Raw genomic sequence first — 19,157 nt, 5'->3', positions numbered from 1 at the left:
TTGAGAACATAGAATAAAGTACCAATAGAAGGTGAATCTAGTTTCAGCAGCATTTTGCCATGTGCCCAGAGAGATGGTGAGAACGGGCAAACCTGCGCCAGCAAATGGGGCAGGAATAAGGTTTCTCTCCAGTGTGAGTCCGTGTGTGGGCTTTCAGGTGTCCTGACAAGCGGAAGGTCTTTCCACATTCCTGACAGGTGTAGGGACGCAGGTCAGAGTGAATCCTCCTGTGCTTTCCCAAGTCTCCAGATGAAGTGTAGCAGCGATGGCATTCTGGGCATTTGAAAGGCTTCTCCCCCGAGTGGATTCTCTTATGTTTCACAAGGTCGCCAGACTGCACAAAACTCTTGTCGCACTCATTGCACTTGTAAGGTCTCTCACCAGTGTGCGTGCGTTGGTGGTTCCTTAGATGTGTGAGGCGGATGAATCGATTTCCACAAACAGTGCAGTGGTATGGCCTCTCGCCCGTGTGTGAGCGCAAGTGCTTTCTTAAAGCTCCTATATCCCCAATCTTGAGCCCACAGTCCCCACATTGGTGGGCTTTCTCTGTATTATGGACTTTACTGTGAATTCTCAGGTTTCTGCGCATTCGAAATGTTTTTGAGCACACAGGACATGCAAAAGGCTTCTCTTTGGAGTGAGTTTTGATATGCTGATTTAAAGTAGCCTTTAGTCCAAATTCTTTCCCACATTCTGGACAGGAGAATTCTTTCTTGCCTGTGTGTGTAGTCAAGTGGTTAGTAAGGTGATTTGAACGTACAAAGGTCTTCCCACAAACCTGACATTTAAAAGGCCGCTCCCCTGTATGTATTTTCATGTGGTGGTTCCAAGCACTTCGCTCCACAAACCTTTTCCCACAGTCCTTGCAGACATAGGGCCGGGCCCCTGTGTGTATGCGCATGTGGACCTCAAGGCTTTGAGGTGTACCCAGTATTTTTCCACATTTAGGACATCTCACACCTATGTCCAAACAGATAGGCTTATCTCCATCTTCTTCAGTGGCTTCTTTGTTGGATTCATTGCACAGATGAGGCCCTTGACCCCAGGTGTTTCTGAAACTCTTTCCACAGTCACCGCAACTGAGATGCCCACCTATTGTAGTTACAGACATATCGTGCCAGCTTTGGCAGTGATTTTTTAAATTTTTCAAGTATTGAAAGCTACGAGCACAAGTTGGACATGGGTAGAGTCTGCGAGGAGGAGGGGAAGAATGAGCTGCCTTGACATGGTTCCGAAGCTCCACTTTCGATTTGAAAGTGCTGCTGCAGCTGGTGCATGTGTGCTGAGGCAGATTAAGGGTTACAGAACAATTGTTCATGTTTTCTCTATACTGTTTTTGATGGACCCACTTGACATGCTTCTCGAAAAAGCTGACGTCAGTGAAGGAAATGTCACAATATGGACACGGATAGAAGTCTGATGATTCTAAGAAGAGAATAAAAATTAAAAAAACAGGTTATTTAGGTAAAATAAGAGCTTTTTTCATTTACACTTCAAACTTACGTGAACAAACTTCTTCCTTTAAATCAGTATTTGCTGTGCTGCTACAGCAGTCCTTGGTGTATGACTCGGAGTCACTGTGTGTCTCCTCTTTCAGTAATGTCTTTGGTTCTCGTTTCACTGTAGTCCTCACATATTCATCAGACTGGGCCGTTTGTCCGTTTTGCTCCTCGCTGATCTCGTGCAGCTCAGGTTCTTCCTTGATTTGGATGTCAAGATCACCTTCACTGGCGCAAACCTCATTGTAATCTTCTTCTGGTTCGCATTTGATTTTGACAGCCTTCATCGTTATGCTGTGGATCAGAGGAACACGAAGCGTTTACACATTGCAAACACATTAAGGATTAGGATGTACAGAAAACGTCCTATTCGTGGGATGGGTTTACTAGCACCAAACATTAGCCGCCTGCACTAGCTCTGGTTCGGTTCTAGACAGTCGCTGTTACCTGCGAGCTGGAAGCTTGTGCTGTGACGTGCGACAGAAAGCATGCTGCGGCAAACTACCCTAGCGTGAATGAAAACGACATTAACCATGGACCTAAGTCCATCACCGAGTCAGTCTACAAAGGAAGAGGCTTGCATTTTCTGCAGGTCTGATGGGTCATTTCAGATGCAATGATAACACAGGAAGAGGAACATACTTCCTTTAATTTTCGACCAATCAGATGAGCGGGTTCCTGTTGCCAAGGTAACAGCCTCAACAGCCAAGTGTTATAAACAAAATATCAAAAAATTGTTTGAATCATTATGGAATATAGAAAATATATTAATGCACATAGTATTTTATATAGATTTTATTTGACCCTAAAAAGAGCCTGTATGCACATTTTTGTTTTACATTACTGCTCCATTATTTCAAAACACAAATATATGTACAAAAATATGGTTTGAAAAGAACATTCACAACAAAAACAGACGATGCTCATTTGGGCGGGGTGAAAGTTGGGGTATTAGGGTTTATGCAGTGACTTATTTTACATTTTTTGTATTGGAATATTAACATTCCAGCAGCACCATTCACTGTTATTGTGAATGATCTTTGACCCCTCTTAGTGTTTCACAAGAACTCTGGGGGCCATTTGCCTCCATGCAGTGCAAATTATAAAAAGAAATAGAAGATGTAACAGTATTCAAAGAAAGAAAAAAAAAAAAACAGTGAGCAGGTTCAGTTGATCTTGAAGCACTAAAAATTCTGCCAAGTTTCAAAATATTTCTCACCAGGAGAACTTAAAATACAAATGTATTAACTGTAATATCAACAATGTCCAGTCTGTTTTCCCTCAAACCTTTTCCAAGTTAGGCATAATTTGTAGCTACAATGACGGTTATTTAGACAAGCAGGGTGCCAGCAGAAAGCAGTCCAGTAAAACTAGCCACACACCAATATATGTCTAGCAACATTGTGATCACATATTGCAAAATGCCACATTAATTCTTCATTTTTAGAACAATCGTTTTTGAGTAGCAACATTACAAACATTACTTAACACCAAAAACTTCCTTCGTTACCTGTAAATGAAATGATAATTCAAATCTATTCAGTTCATGGGGAGCTGCACCATACACAAGAATAGCCAGTTGACTCACTGACAAGGCAAGAAGTGAAGGCAGATGAGCGAAACAAAAACGATAAATAAATTAAGATACAGTATACTAATATTTAGGTATAAGTTAAGTTTAAGTCTGCTCAACCAAAATGCATATGCCAAACACACAATGAATTCTTAACCTCTTATGATCAAAGTTCTTCTTGCACTTGACGATCAAAAATCCTGTCCATTTTTCTTAGCATTGCTTGTGTCACTTGCTTGACAGGAGGGCCGTTTGATTGTCACTTCCTCATGTATAAAGCACATGTTGGTTCTAATGCAAGTCGGTGCCAATAGGACCAGATTTATATAACAGCGGCTGTATCAGTCATCCCCATAGTTTTTTGTAAATCTTACCAAACACAGAATGCAACTCCTTTCGGTTGATAAACTCTGAGAAAGCAGATTGCTGACTTGGTCGTGTGAAGCACTCAAATACAGTAAAGCAATACATAAAACAATATAAAGCACGTATTACAGTGTATGTACAACTTTGTTCAGAATGCTTATTATGGCAGACCTAGCTTAGACCTTTAGCCATGTTTCTTCAGTGATGTATTTACTATGAGCACTACATCCATGTTCATCTCTCCTGTTCTTTTAACTATAGCTTTACTCTTACATTGCCATAGTGGTTAGGTGCTGATGTCCTAGCAGACCTTTGCGCCCTGCACCTGCCCCCGGATGCCCACCATTGTTGCCATGACCACAATATTCTTGCAGGTTCTGGCGCAAAGTTACTAGTGCTGAGCCCAAACAGGCACGATTTGGAGCCAACAGACCCCCAGGCAGCTGAAAGAGTACAGTGGCCACCCCGGCCATGCCGTCGTCTGTGGGTTCCAGTGTGATAGGACCAACTTTAAAGGAGGAATATGAAAAGCCCATGAGCTGGGACAGGAAGGGGTCTGAGCGGCAGAAGTGCTGATAACCGCTGTATGTGGACGGGTGGTGGTGATGAGACCCAGGGGTGCCAGATGTCGTACCGGCGTAATGGTGGGTGTTCAGGTAGTGCAGTGGTAAGTGTTGACCGCTGTTTCCACTTCCAGTCAAGGCCAGGTGATGATGATGATGGCCAGTGGGTCCAGAGCCCGGTTCATGTTTATAGGTAACAGCTCCTGCGCGACCTCTCTGCCCCAACACCACTCCCCCTAATTTACTGGTGCGAGCATGAGCTAGAGATACAGTACTGCCCCCAACGCCTCCACCGGCTGAAGGCAGGTATACAAGCTGGGGCTCCTCGGGCTCAAGATATATAGTCAGCTTAGCAAAAGGCCTGGATGCCATCTTGGTCATCTCTTGGATATGTCGACGCTGCTCCCGACGGAAATCCAAAAACTGCTTGACTTTCCACAATAGCACACAAACTGACAAGAAAAGGAAAAAGCAAGAAAAGAAAACAGAGAAAAAGACAAAAAGATCTATATGAGCTTGGTCTTGTCTCAAAAACAGAAGCCCTTGTGACTCCCCATATCGCTCCTTAGTTCCTACACCTTTGAGGGCAATGTAGAAACGACTGGACTTCAGAGAATGAACTTCATGGGGAAAAGTTATCACCACTCGATCTCGAACACTACGGACAATTAAAACAGTCTGAGGTTTCCACACCGTAATGTAGGTGATAAGTCCTTCTGCTCTTTCCTCCCGTATTTCTCTGTCTCCTCCAGGTGCTTTGGCCTGAAGCTGCAGGGGGTTGTGAGAAAGCACAGGACCCCCAAGGCTGGACGAGGCGTTCGCATACACTTTGATTGGAGATGGAGGCGAGTCCTTGTCAATCCCAGTAGTCGCTAAACGAGTTGCAGATTCCTCTCCTCTGTCGATGTTGATTGTGTGAATGCCTGTGTTGGTACTCACGTCCACAATGAAGGTGTCATGCGAGTTGGACACAAAAACTTCCACTTCACCAAACGTCACATCGATTGTGACCCGAATATCCACGTTGGTGAATTTTGGTTGGGCTGCAAAGAACACAGTGCGTCCCATAGGCAGATTGCGGATGCTGGGATCGTGAAAGCAATTTGTCTGTGAAGTAGGGTCAAAGCAGCACTCTGTGTCCACATTGAACTGGCGATAGCATTGTCGTCCATTTACTGGGGTGCCATTGAAGGAGTCCTTGCATTTGGCACACTGGGGACAGATAAAAAACAAAGAAAAGGAAAGCAGTAGGCAAACTGTAAGTTAGCCAAACTCTATTAATAATGCAATTATCATAAACGCATACCTGTTGCCTGTAGCAGTCTTTGCGATCACTCTGTGAGCTACTGAGGCACGATGACGTCTCTGTGTTGTTTTGGCAGGGGCAACCTGTGCCGTCATGTTCATTACACGTGTCTGCATGTCCATTACACTGGCACCTGCACAGCAATGTATGGTTTAATATTGATTCAAGGTTTTAAATACAACAGAAACTAATTCTACTCACTTTTCACACTTTGCCTGCAACAGGAAGAATCCACTGAGGCAGCTCTCACACTGGTCCCCAACACTGTTGTTCTGACAATTTACACACACAGCATTTTCCTCCGTTGGGCCTTCTGAGACCCACTTCTGAATCTGAAAAAAGAATTAACATTCAGAATTACAAAAAAGAGTCTAAAACATTTGAACTTCCGTGGCATAAAGATTTGAAAATAAACGTACACTGCTCTGATCCAGAGGAAAGAGTCTGGGATTTTCCTGAGCCTTCTTCAGTTCATCATGAGACAGACATATTGCACTATTTCCTCTGCAAAATTCTCGACAAGGACGACAGGTTCCTCCCCCCTTAGCAGAGCCCACAAACAAAGGCTTGCACTTTTCGCAGTGCTTACCCTGAAACAAAATGGAATGAAGAGTGATGCAACATCTGGAGCTCAAAAACTGTGCAAATATTTAAAACCAATTAATACATACAATAGTGTTATTGTGACACTCGAGGCAAACATCCGGCTTGCTCACGCCAGCACAGTTGCTATGTTTGTTGCAGCTGCACTGGGAGGAGCAGTTATCTCCTACGAAGCCGAAGTGACACTGACAAATGCCAGGTGATACACATGTCCCATTTACACAGCCTTGGGCACACACTGGTTCACATTGTCCAGAAATGCTGGGATAAAAAAGATGAAGATGATCAGTAAAACGACATCTAACCTTATTGCAATTATATGCACGTAATCTTACCTGCTCAGTATGTAACCCTGCTTGCAAGTGCAGTGATATCCCTCTGGCAGGTCATGGCAGTCTTGGGTGCTGTTACAGTGATGGTGCCCATTAGCGCATTCATCCTCCTTTGGACAGCGGAGAAAAGACCAGCTACTGTTCCTCTGAGGGCACACACCTTCGCTAACACCTGGAAAGTCAAGAGATATTTAATTTGATCTAGCAAAGAATTAGTACCTTACAAACACTGTGTAGTTGTTCCACTCACCCTCAAGTCCCCCTTGTAAGCAGCGGCCAGCCCCATTGCCTCCCTTTGCCGCACACCAGCCGCACTGAGGCCGAGCGATGCACTGAGAGCACTGAGTGAGCTGAGAGCACTGGGGAGAGCAGGAGTCCCCGCCAGAGAGCAGCCGACCACACTGTCCCGCCTCACACCGCAGCGGCACAAAAGAGGGACTCATGCACTAAAAAACAAAATAAGACAGTGGCTTCAGAAAGTCTCCAGAAATCTTTTAGAAATGTCTTCATGCATCAGTGTGGAATTTCAATCATGTACATGTATTTTGTATTTTGAATACATATACAAGTTTAAGTCAGTGTTAAATTTGATCTTGGCCAATGATGCAGGCAAGTATTTCGTACAAAAACAAGACTGGAACAGACATGACCTCACCTGCTGCAAAGCCATGCTCCACACACAGTGCTGCCAGCCGCCGTCAGAGCCACGTGAGCCAAGACAGAGACTGCAGTTTTGAAGCGTGTGGCAAGGCGGCGGGCACGGCAAAGGGGGAGAGGATTCCACTTGCATGGGGGAGACGTTGAGCAGAGCATAGCTGAAGCATGTCCAGTCGTAAGTGGGGTTTACACTCAGGATTCTTCTTGTTTCACCTATTGAAAGAAGACACAATATTATTGTGCTAGATGCATTATGAGTATCGAAAAAAGGCATACTTTTAGAGCAGTGATTTTTCCAGAACCATTGGCAGTGTGCATTTTTCTTTGGCAGTGTGTGTTTTTCTTTCTATCACAGGTTTTGTAAGCAATGTCCCATTTGATTTAGTCTCCTCAGCGATGTCTGAAGGCTATTAGAGCTATATTAACCACGAAGCAAATCTTCTAAACGAAAACACCAATAGAGCATCTGAAGTACCTGTGCGTTTAAACTGACGTGTCCACATGCACTTCCCGGAGGCGGTGCACTTGGGGCAGTCAGACGCTTCGCAGCTGGTCTCAGTGCAGTTGCTGGACAGAAAGATTTCTCTCTGGTTGATCCGACAGTCGTGTTCAGATGTGCAGCTTACTGAACTGCTGATACAAACGCCCTCCGGACAGTTGGTACACCATTTGCACTGCAGAGCCTGCTGAAAGAGTCATACAAGAACTGCTATTAACTGCTTACTTATTAAAAAGGGAAGAGGACGGATGCGGGAGAATACCTGAGATGTGCTTGTAAATGTTTTGGGATGACGAGCGAGACATTCACTGCAGGTCTTCAATCTTCGACACTGATCGGCCTGACGCGGGGTCGGAGAACACGGAGACAGCCCGGCCAAACAGCCCATTCTAAAAAAAATCACAAAAATATGTTCATAATTGATCATTTCAGGATGTAGAAAAATATGGAGCCTGCATGTAGGAGCCTCCAGAGCATAGTGAGAGCAGATGAGAAGATCATCAGTGCCCCTCATCCCTCCATTCAGGACATTTACTCCCCCTGTCTCACCCTCAGCATAGTGCATAATCCCTTTCTCGCCCTCCCTCCCTTCACTGTATCAGCTCTACATGTGATGGAACTGACACTAAAGCTGACCTTGATCTTTAATACACAGATATTTAGATATAGTTACCTCTCTGCAATATCTGAAGAGGCACAGGTTCCTCTGCACCAGATGCAACTGCCTGTGGTGCTGTTGCAGGCGTCTTGCGTGGGCAAAAGGGCACAGGGATCCGCTGGGACAGTGAGGGTGAGAAGTCTTCCGAGTGTGACGCCATTAAAGCCTCCAGACAAGAAAAGACGGCCTCCCCAGCTGGTCACGGCAAGAGACACGGAGCGATTTACTGGATCTCCAACAACTGAAACTGAAAATGTAAAAGCATAGAACAGTCAACTTATGTACAAGGCAGACATCATATTCTTAAGATTGATTATAAAATGGTACCTGGGTGTATCCAAGTGTTACAATTGATCTGGTACAAAGACACAGAGTTGCTATAGTCCTCTGCTTGTGTCCTGCCACCAATGATCACCATGGTGTCTTTAATTAGGGCAGCAGCGTGGAAGAAACGAGACAGTGGCTGTCGAAGGAAACAAATGTAATTCAGTGACACAGTGTGAGAAATGCCCACTGGCTAAAAATGCTATTTCAGGGTTCACTTTTTACCTTGTTACCCTGTGATGGAACCAGCAAAGACCAGGTAAGGTTGGGGTAGTACAAGCTATAAAGTTCTCCTGAGGGTTCTACAGTCTCCACATGAAAGCGATAGCCTCCAAAAACATAGATTGCATCGGTTTGCTCATGGTACACAGCAGAATGGCCATATAAACCTAAAAAGATGAAGAAGTAATATTTCAAAACAACATATTCCAAATTGTTCAAAAATAAATGATACATTTTTGTATCTCAAATACCTGTAGGTGGTGTGCCAGTGTGGGGGGCAATTGTCCAGTTTCCAGAATGAGGGCTGAACTCCAGCAGATGGTGGTTGAAGCCGTTTTCAGGAGAGTAGCCCCCAATTAATAGCACAGAGGAGTCTCTACGCACGGTCAGCGTATGACCTGCCACCGAGGGAAGAACGGAGCTCTGTGAAAAGATAAATAATTACATCAATGGAGAACAACTTAAACCTTAATTTGATGTATACAAATCAGTAGGCGTTTTAGTTACAATTAGAATATGCTGTGAACTGTAATTATTTAGGTGGCATCAAAACATGGCAGTCCAAACCTTGTGCTCTCTCCAGACTAGACTGCTGAGGTTTAAGCTCCAGGTATCCATGGCAACACCGCTGTGAGTGACCCCTCCGACCACAAGCATAAAGTTGTGACTTCCAGATCCAAAGTCGTAGCTGGTCAGTAAAGCAGATGCATGGTGGTAACGCGGGCTTGGAGTTGCACCCTCTTCCACTGAGCTGGTTAACATCTGGGTCCAGCGATGCTCGGCAACTGCATACCTAAACCAAAACACAATTTAAAGTTTGTTAAGAAAACAGAAATAAAACAGTCAACATAAAGTAGGACAGACACTTGCCTGTACACATTCCCTAGTATGCCTTCTGATAGCGACAGCCCTCCATACATCCAAAGGTTGCCTTGTGGTCCAGACACTAGAGAGTGCCCCATTCTTTGGAGAAACCTATGAGCCTGGTTCTGTGGTATAAAATAAAAAAAGTTGTTTCGCTGAACTGAACTGTCCGTGCAATGTGATATCCTCTAATATAGACTGTAACTACATTCTACACTTACCGCTGTGAGTTGTGTGTCAAACAATGTTTCCCAAATCAGGCTGTTGGAGTCCCGCGGATAAGAGCAGTCAGAGCCAGCCCAGCTATGTGAGCACATGCAAACTCCTAACGTCTGGGAAACAACACATACAGTGCATTTTGTCAATAACTACAATATATACAAACAAGGCGCGGATGTATTATTTTAAGTGTTTTGTTTTTACCGTATTACAAATGCCTCGTCCATCAACAATTCCACAGTCTTGTGGGCAAATTGGGCGGTCACAACGAGGGCCACCATATCCTTGAGGGCACTGACAGACCCCTCTGACGCACTGTGCCTCGCCTGGACAAACTGATGCCCCGTCTTCACCCTCCTCGGTAGGCTGGTCACATCGGTGAATCCAGAAGGAGGCGTTAAACCCTTGAGGCTTGTTTGAAGAGACGTTTGCTTCATAATAAACTGAAATAACACCTAAAAGAATGCACATTTTCCAATAAGTCATGATGAACCGTAGTACATTTAGCCACTGCACCATTCCTTACTTACCTGAGGTTGCTTCCACAGTTATGGGCTCAGTCCTGGTGGTACCACAAAACGCTCCAATCAAATTGTGATCCGAGTGAACAACACCATTGGACAGAAAACGAGGCAGCCCGTCAAAGACGTAAACATAAGAGTTCTGTAAAACATATTCATTCAAGTTACAAATGTGTACAAATGAATGCACGTGATTTAAACTCAACATCACTCACTCTGCAATGTGTATGGGAGTCTGGGTGTAGAGTGAGGGCTACAGGGGGGCAGAGCTGGCGAGGAAGACAAGGAGCCAAGTTTGGAGTCACGGACAGAACCCACAGACAATGTGACAGTCCTCCTTTCCCTTCGGTGCCACTTCGCCAACCCAACGAAGATGAAAGAGGGAGCGAGGTGGAGGTGGGGGAAAGCAGCACAGAACGGCCCTGGCACTGGCGGTAGCATGTGCCATTGTTCCTGTTTAAAAATATAGGATTTAAAACGATTGTTATGATGAAATTAGATTATTTCCTTTTTTTCCCAAATACTTACATGGGGTCGCCATAGTAACCAGGCAGACAGGTCTCACAGTGCGGTCCCTGGGTGTTGTCTGTGCAGTAGCACTGGCCTGTCTGGTTATGACAGTACCCTCGGAGTGGGTCACCGTGACCGTTACACTGACAGGGCACACAACCTCCTCCTCCAGCCAGAGCTGACCCAAAGCTGCCCGGGCGACAGTGCTCACAGTGTGGGCCTGTAGTCCAGTCTGGAACAGTCAGCAGGAGGGTTAGAGAGAAACACACAGAGGCTGCTTGAAAACAAAACTTACAGAACTAGTTGTACCTTGGCATTCATCGCAGATCCCAGGCGCAGTGATGCAAGTGGAGTGGAAATTGCAGCCACAGTCCACGTCACATTCAACACCGCTGAGAACCAGAGTGGCAGGATCTGACGTCCAGCCGAGAGAGCACTCGCACTCGAAACGTGGGCTGCCACTGCACTGGCCCTCACGGCACTCATTGTAGCAGCTGAGGGAACAAAGTTATACAATTTAGAAAATGCCCCTTTGAGAAGAATCATCCCATTTTTGACCTTTATGTTCATAATACTAATCATTTCTTATAATATCAGAGGCTCAACAGAAATGATTTACGTCTGATTGCAATGCAGTGTGCCATCTCCAGTAAATCCTCTTTCACAATGGCACTCATAAGACGTTGGGGTGTTAATGCAGGTGGCAAACGGATGGCAGTTGTGTAAACCCAGTCTGCACTCTTCAACGTCTGGGCAGGTGGGATAGGACCAGATCGCATCCTGATCTTCATCTTCCAGATGTTCAAGTTCTATCTCCATTTCCAAAGGTCGGGGCGGAGCTGATGTTTGAGGCTCGGGGCTAAAATGAAAAAGTTTCAATAATAATTAATTTACAGATTAGTTTTGTTTGCAAAGATCTAAAGATATTGCATGGTATTCATCTTGTCTTACTTTGCAGCTCGAGCTTCAGCCACAGCTACACTGCAGTTATAAACTGAAGGGTCATCCATTCCTGCCCAGTCTCCTCTCAGACATCTGACAAAGAAAAATTAACAAGAAATGATTAGGAACTGTGAACAGCTATTGTACACAATAATATGTTAAAAACAGTGATTTGTGCAGTGCTTTGTTAAATTCACAAAACTTACTTTCCAATAGTAGGATTGTTATAATCACCACACCAGCCGCACTGGAAGGTCCGCAGACAGTCTGTGCAAGTGCTCAAAGCCGAACACTGCTTACATTGAGGGACTGAATGAACACTGAAAAAACAGGGTAAATAAAGATGGTAATAAATGTGACATTTTGCCCTTATTTCACAGAGCAGGTTGAACTAACATTCTGACTCAACTCAGAGTTCTCTGTTCAGAATTAAGAAAGCCAAAACAACAAAGCCAAAAAACAAATATTCAGAATGAAATAAAATCAATCAATACAAGCTCAATTCATTTAAGTTCAATTTACTGTTGATATCAAGTTATTTGAGAAACGATTATGAAATGAATTAAGTGAAATCATAAATGGACACATAGCATTAAATTGGTAAGTGAAATAATTGTCATTGTGTTTTTGTAGCCAGTGTTCCAGTGAATGGAGAAAATAATATATCCACAGACAGCCAAAGTAGATTATGGGCTTAATTAGGAAAATGATTTCTAAAACTGAACTTTGCACATTTATAAGTTCCACACATTTTTTGAACAGGCCACCATTTTTACATACTGAGATATGTTCTTGCCTGAGCTTAGAAGAGTTGATCCGTACCTGTCTGGTCTTTGCGTGACTGAGGGCATTTGTTGTTAGCATTTGGCCTCTCCCAGCATATTCCTATAGCTCCAAACAGGGGTGAAGTTGGAAGCTACCATGCTCTTCCAGGGGCACGCACAAAGATCAGACGGGTACGAATCAACTCGTCTAAGCTCAGTATGGAAAAACTGTGGCCTGTTCCTTTAAGGCTGGGTTCGGTGGACAACTTTTGAAATATATTGCAGCTATTTGCATCAACATATACTGTGGTCCAATATTTTTTTACGATATATTGTGCACTCCGGGATAACTCAGGGCTATAGAAAATAAAACCTACTGTGTGACTAAAACAGCTTCTTGAAGAGTTAATGTTTAGAGAACATATTTACCTGTCATACCAGTCCCTGCACTCGCCATAAGGGTATTTTGTGAGGTACGCTGCAAAATAGAAGCAGGCCTGGGCAGACTCGCACCAGGCGCACTGACTGGAATTAGACAGACACTCTCCACACGTCTTTCTCCTTTTAATACAAGGATAAATAAAGGAAAGGTTAGAGAGTGATATCACATCTAATGACTCTTATCTAATATCACTCACTGGTTGCAGACTTTAGGGCATCCTTTTGGGTCACGTATAGATCCGTCTAACCGTCCACGTCGGCTGCACTGATAGTCTCCCTTTTTGCTGGAGTTAATTTGCCACTCGCAGAAAGGGTCCTGCAAGTCACATTTAGTCTTTGTTGAAAAACATTCTGTAAAAGTATTAATATTTGTGAAGTTGTAGTGACAAAGACATTTGTTTATACCTGAGTACAAGCTGAGCAGTCCCTGTACTCTTCACACAGTGTGCAGTGCTGTGGAGCCAACAGCAGATGGCGCTGAACAACACCGCCATCTGCTTCAGGACAAGGCTCCAAATCCGGGCTGTCACGAAGTAAGCAGCGAGACAGAGAAGGACACCAGCCACAGGATTGGTCAGACAGACAGGCCAGGCAGGACATGTAGCCAGAGCAGGAACCTGAGCGATACGGCTCGAGGAACAGGAAGGAAATCTCCTGGAGAGTGAAAAACGTGGGAAAAGTAAATATAAATAATAATATAAAACTAGACTAGCGCAGACTAAACTGTGTCAGAACTCACGCTTCCACCAGACAATGTTCTATTCCAGGTCAGAGCCATCTCACTGGTTTGTCCCGAGCCAGAGTTATTTAGATATCCCTCAGCTTGAACAAGGTAATGGTTTCCTCTGGTCAGATTAGAAAACAGTCTACTTCCATCTGAGCGAGCCAAAACCTTTGACTCCCTTTCTTGCTGAGCTGCCCAACGGCCCACCACCTCCTGTTTAATCAACATGTTGCAGACAAAGTTATAGAAATAACAGGTGGTGACAACAATAAACAATTTATTATAAAACAAAAAATGTACCAGATGACTGGAGTTTGGTCCAGATGCCATTTTAGCTTCAAAATGCAGTCTTTGAATGCGAGCCCACATGAAAACTGTCTCTGTTGGAGGGGTTGCAGGTGGAGGAGCGCCCCACAAAGGGTGGATAAAGCCCCTAAACTGGAGAGCTACATCCATTTCTGTTGTAGGACTCAAGATGATGTTGGTACTGCGGAGAATAGACACCTAGCGGGAGGGGTGTGTTGGTTGTAGGATAGCAGAGGATGGAGACACATCAACGAAAGCACTATTCTCTACAGAAGGCACAAGTTACAAAACTATTTATTTCACTATTAAAGGAAATATAGCATATGTATTGGAAAACAGAAAAGAAAAGAAGAGAATTGTGAGCAATGTGAGTAAAAAAGTAAAAAGTCAACAATTATCTTAGGATGAAGAGTGTTGTTAGTTTTAGAGTAAAGTGGAAGGAAGGAAGGGGGGCAAGTTTAAATAGAAAGAATGATATTTATAACCACAACTCCGTACCTTGTCAGGCTGGGAGTCGTTGCGAGGGTGCTGGAAGGTGAGCAGGTGCAGTCCCGGGACATAGTTCTCGGTGCGACAGGAGTGGAGGGAGGTTAAGAAAAGGGTACGCTCCCCCCACCAGCCATACGCCCCCGAGATCTGGTCCACGCGGCACGCACTTCGCTCTGTGAGACCAAGAGGGAGAGGTCAGCACACATAGATACATCTGACCTCTATACAAACAACCCTGTCTGTCATCAGTGTTCAATAACAGGGGTAACCAATTGCTCTTATTACATGTACATACAAATACAAGAGGTGAAACAACATGACTGAACTACATCACAGCATGGAACTGGAACGGCAACAGGCAGTGAGTTGTCAAGGCCATTTCAGCTCAGTGTAGTAAAGTCACTCAGTTTCACTTAAAGCACCTGTAACAAGAGCCAGGTCCAAACTCCCTTTATTTTATACAAGCTTTTATGTGAGGAACTATTAAGGAAACTCCTTCCTCCCTTCCTAGGTCTCACCTGACACAGGTAAGCAGGACTCATTCTGAACACACCAGCCAAATTCACCAGGGGCACCGGCTAGAGAGGCCGGTGTGCCACTGAACACCACACAGGACTGGCAGTCAGACAGGAAGCGTGCTAAGCCCAGGCAACCAGTGCTCCCACACTATGGAGAAGATATATGATTTTCTATCAAGCTCCAACATTACAAGATGCTCAAGTACTATGTTAGGTATTGCAATTACTTCATATGTATTATAATATGTATTAGAAAGGTTCATCAGATTTTTACCGGATTAGCAGGCTGGTACTCTCTACAGCGACCTTCACACCAACTACACTCTGGGTTTTTAAGGCACATACTCTCATCTAAAGCCTCAGCACAGACGGCATCCTGTAAAGAAAAGACAGCTTAGTCCATTTATTTGTGATATAACAATAAAAGTATGTCAATAATTTCATGTCGACAGAATAAGACAAGGAAGGTATGGGGTGGGCATTTATTAGAACCTTATATGTATTTCCTCCATTTCTCTATGACTTAAACTTTACTCACCCTGTCACCTTGATCACTGGTGACAAACAATGGGACTTTGTAAGCCACCAGATCTCCACGGGCAACACCACTGTAACCACCGGCGACAAGCAACACTCGTCCGTCCATTACAGCAGAGACATGGGAGTAACGACCTCTCACTGCCTCACCACCTTCGTAAACATAAAGATAAGCACACATGAGCTTTGGGTGAATGGGTATTTATTTTAAAGCAATGTCTATAGCATTCACTATAACAAAATGCATTTCGCTTTTATTTAACATTAAATAAAAGCTAAATGCTTTTATTTTTGGCCAAATGTAATGTATTACCATGTAAAAAACTTTCCCCAGCAGAGACCCATTGGTGACAGCCAAGATGGTAAAAAAAGATCTCCTCGTCAAAACACTTTTCTTCTTGGTAGTGGATGTGCACATTTCCTCCTAAAAACAGAAAGAATGAACAAAAAAAATGAATGTACCTTCATGCAGGCCAGGACAACCCCCTGTGATTCTTACAAATGAATCTGCCTACCATAAACGACCATGTAATTTCCGATGACTGCGGCTGAATGGAAGGCTCTCTCTCTGGGACCTGTGGTTGGAAAGCGGGAACGCAATGATGTCCAAAATCGCCTGTCTACATGAAAAATGTCAGTGTTGTTCACCCTCACACTGAACCTAAACAAAATAAAGATTCATATCAAATGTTAAAAATGTCATCAACAGTGGGTTAATGTTGATTAACAGAAGACATATGCAGTAGGCTATATACCTGGCCGTGGTGGGTCTGTGCCCGCCATACACCAGCAGCGTTCTCGACGGGCTGTGAAACACCATAGAGTGACCAGCAGTTGCAGGAGGTTTACCGCCAGTGGGCTGAACGGTTTCCCATCGCCCTGACCCATGGAGGCCAAAGCGATACAAAGTTGCAGAAAACATGTCCTCTTCAGTGCGTCCTTTACAAGAAGGGTAAAAAAAAATTAATATATATACCATAACAACAAAAATAAATGTTTTAAATAATAATGATGATAATAATGATGCTGGTACAATGTTGGTAATAAAATCAAAAAATTCACCTCCAAAAACATAAAGATGGTTCTCCACTACAGCTGCTGCATGATTGGCCAGTTTAGGAGCGCCCTGTGAAAAGGAAAATCCAAGCTGCTGCCAGTCATCTTGTAGTGGACGATACATCCAGACATCACTAGCCAAGGAGCCATTAGCGAGTTCCCCCCCAAAGATAACCATATTGCCAGACCATTCAACAGCTGTGTGGGAATGCCGGGCCACCTGCAAACCGAGAACAAATGTACTGGGTGTAAAGAAACAGACACTGAAAAAATAAACAAACTAAAAAGTAAATTAATATCATGGCACTTACAGGGGAGTGACCATAAGATCTGCTGTCCCACTGGTTAGATGAGAAGTTGTACTTAATCAAGTCACCAAGAGCCCTGTTTAGGTCAAAGCCTGATAGAAAAAAAAAAACATGCAGCAATTAAATGTTTAAAAATTAATGTGAAACAACACTAATCTCAAATTGAAATCAGTAACGCTCACCACCAAACAAGTATATAGATCCGGTGGCAGAGAGGTAGACCCCAGCAGAACCAGTTCTGGGAGGAGTGTAAGGGTTGCCCTCACTAACACGCCACCACTCTCCTGCTCCATAATCATCTCGGAGACCAAGCTGGCAGCTGTGCCCCAGAAAGCCCGACTCACACAGACATCGCTCCCCTTTCTGGAAGACAGCATTATAAATGACCCCCATTGCATTGTTATGAAAATATAACTCTCATTCATCGCTCCCAACCTTGTCACATTGTCCATGTACAGAGCAGGCAGGAGTGCACAGAGGGGTTGCACAAGAAGCTCCTCCCCAACCCTGCTGACAGTGGCATTTTGATGTTGAAGCGTCACAGCGACCATGACCACCACACGCTCCAGGGCACTGAGAAAAAGTGTATGTCGCATTGAAGCCTAATAGATTATAGTTGGCATCACTAAAGAGATGGAGTAGCATCTGAAAGAAAATTAGAATAATTATGAATAGGAAACTTGAAAAAGCATGTACCCAATATCCAACAGTTATAGAGGCCATGTCAAAATACCTTTCCAGATTTTGCCTCGATAGGTTGTGGCAGAGTGTTGCCACTGAGACTGGCAAGAAGTGGGCTTTGGTATGAGTCTCCATCATATACAAACAGGTAGTCATAAGTACACTCTGTGTCCATAAAGGTGAAATTCAACACAATCCTGTGGCCATTACTGGGTGCTTGGAGAGAGAAAGGAACGTATTAACAATGTCAGTGTTACTTTGTTATCAACAGAATTAACTAAAACACCAGTACCTTTGATGAGCCATTCACAATTCCCATTGACAGAGTAGTTCCCTGGTCCATCCGTGACATACCCTGGTGGGCCCCTTAGTACTTGTCTGTGGCCCTTACAGTCACCTGCATGACACACCGGTGGCTCGACCAGAAGCAAAACCACGAGGATGACAGAAACAGGGAGGGGGGAGGCCATCGCTGGCACAGCCTGCAAGATACCGATGGATAAAACAAGACCAAAGATGTCATATCCACATTTTCAATTGTACAACACATCCCTGATAACACAATTGTGTTGCATTATTTTTGAGACTGTTCTTACTGTTTTTGCAAGCCGATTTGGAGGCAAAATGAATTATTAACAGAAACTGCTACAGCAGCAAAGGATAATCAAAGACAGTAATAAACGTCATAGGTTGAGTTGAAACCAAAATAATGAATCACCCTACTGACAGTCAGTCAGATCAACATCATGAGGACAACAGTGTTCAGTCAATAGTAGCTCCTCCACAGCGTTAGTTAATAGAGATCGTTATAGTTTTATTACTGTATTGTATCACATCAATGCAACATCTGGCTAACAAAGTCTTGTGTCCTTTGAAAGTTGCCTCTGCAGACAATCAAAACAATGCTAATAAAGACCGCTATGCTAGGTACCCCAGCTAGCACAGCACCGTCACTAAATTAAGCCTCATGAAAAGTGTACCTTGTATTTATAATCATACTCACCAGTTCCCGTCTCTTCGAGGCCATGTTCGGTTTACATTTTTGAATAGGTTATAAAGTGGCACGGTTCGCGTAGCTTCTGGTGTCCCCCCAAGCGCGCTAGCTAAAAAGGCTAAGCTAACGAGCAGCTTTTCGCTGCCTGGAGGCTGGAGCTAACCGAGCTCTGCCAGATACCGAATAGCCGACTACAGCTAGCAGCCGTCCTCGGCCAAATCCAGATGCGCAACCTGAAGACTGAGAGATCACTAGGTTAAATCCATCAGTGCCTGGTTCCTTTCTTTTTTCTAACCTTCAGATATCATGCCAGAAGCAAGAAGTGGCCGACAGAGGACTGATAACTAATGAACAGGAGTAGGGCATTGCTGGATGAAGAGATGCCTGTTTGTTTATGGCTAACAGTGACCTGTGGTGGTTACTAACACAAAGACAGAGGAGCAGCACTATCCAACTACTGCCATCCAGTGGCATCACATCAAAATCAACATCTGTTTGGGTTGCCCTGCATCCTACAAAAAGCAGACTCAGAATATTTTTTATTGCCATTGTTTGAGAACAGGTTCACAAACTAAGATGTTTTCTTGTTGCACACGTGAAAAATAAGACATATAACAGAAATGCTTGATTTGTAATTAACTGAACTGAAGCATAAACAATAACAAAACACACACAAATATA

General features: G+C 44.0%; 1 protein-coding gene and 1 long non-coding RNA gene across 2 annotated transcripts; both read right to left on the bottom strand.

Annotated features, from left to right (window-relative positions):
• Window positions 1-757: 757 nt before the first annotated feature.
• LOC306967131 lies at window positions 758-2,137 on the bottom strand. The gene is made up of 3 exons (XR_013793166.1): window positions 2,026-2,137; window positions 1,504-1,793; window positions 758-1,425 (listed from the first exon to the last, which is right to left on the bottom strand). It is a non-coding gene; the product is annotated as an uncharacterized lncRNA (long non-coding RNA).
• A 159-nt stretch (window positions 2,138-2,296) lies between these two features.
• megf8 (multiple EGF-like-domains 8) lies at window positions 2,297-18,877 on the bottom strand. The gene is made up of 44 exons (XM_079561073.1): window positions 18,486-18,877; window positions 17,775-17,964; window positions 17,535-17,698; window positions 17,237-17,446; window positions 16,984-17,164; window positions 16,805-16,893; window positions 16,500-16,713; window positions 16,193-16,376; window positions 15,953-16,098; window positions 15,751-15,861; window positions 15,439-15,590; window positions 15,175-15,276; window positions 14,901-15,048; window positions 14,392-14,555; window positions 13,888-14,091; window positions 13,603-13,800; window positions 13,269-13,517; window positions 13,061-13,179; window positions 12,852-12,983; window positions 11,865-11,978; window positions 11,668-11,751; window positions 11,336-11,575; window positions 11,026-11,210; window positions 10,735-10,948; window positions 10,422-10,659; window positions 10,216-10,348; window positions 9,890-10,140; window positions 9,688-9,798; window positions 9,473-9,591; window positions 9,170-9,395; window positions 8,854-9,025; window positions 8,606-8,769; window positions 8,384-8,519; window positions 8,072-8,303; window positions 7,661-7,787; window positions 7,375-7,585; window positions 6,898-7,112; window positions 6,493-6,688; window positions 6,246-6,414; window positions 5,979-6,171; window positions 5,727-5,897; window positions 5,509-5,639; window positions 5,308-5,440; window positions 2,297-5,213 (listed from the first exon to the last, which is right to left on the bottom strand). The coding sequence occupies exons 1-44, from the start codon at window positions 18,507-18,509 to the stop codon at window positions 3,708-3,710; spliced, it is 8,652 nt and encodes a 2,883-aa protein (XP_079417199.1). The 5' UTR covers window positions 18,510-18,877; the 3' UTR covers window positions 2,297-3,707.
• Between the last annotated feature and the right edge of the window lie 280 nt (window positions 18,878-19,157).

The sequence above is a fragment of the Gobius niger genome (assembly GCF_951799975.1).
Source record: "Gobius niger genome assembly, chromosome: 8".
NCBI lineage: Eukaryota > Metazoa > Chordata > Actinopteri > Gobiiformes > Gobiidae > Gobius > Gobius niger.
This window is presented reverse-complemented; position numbering and strand designations above follow the sequence as displayed.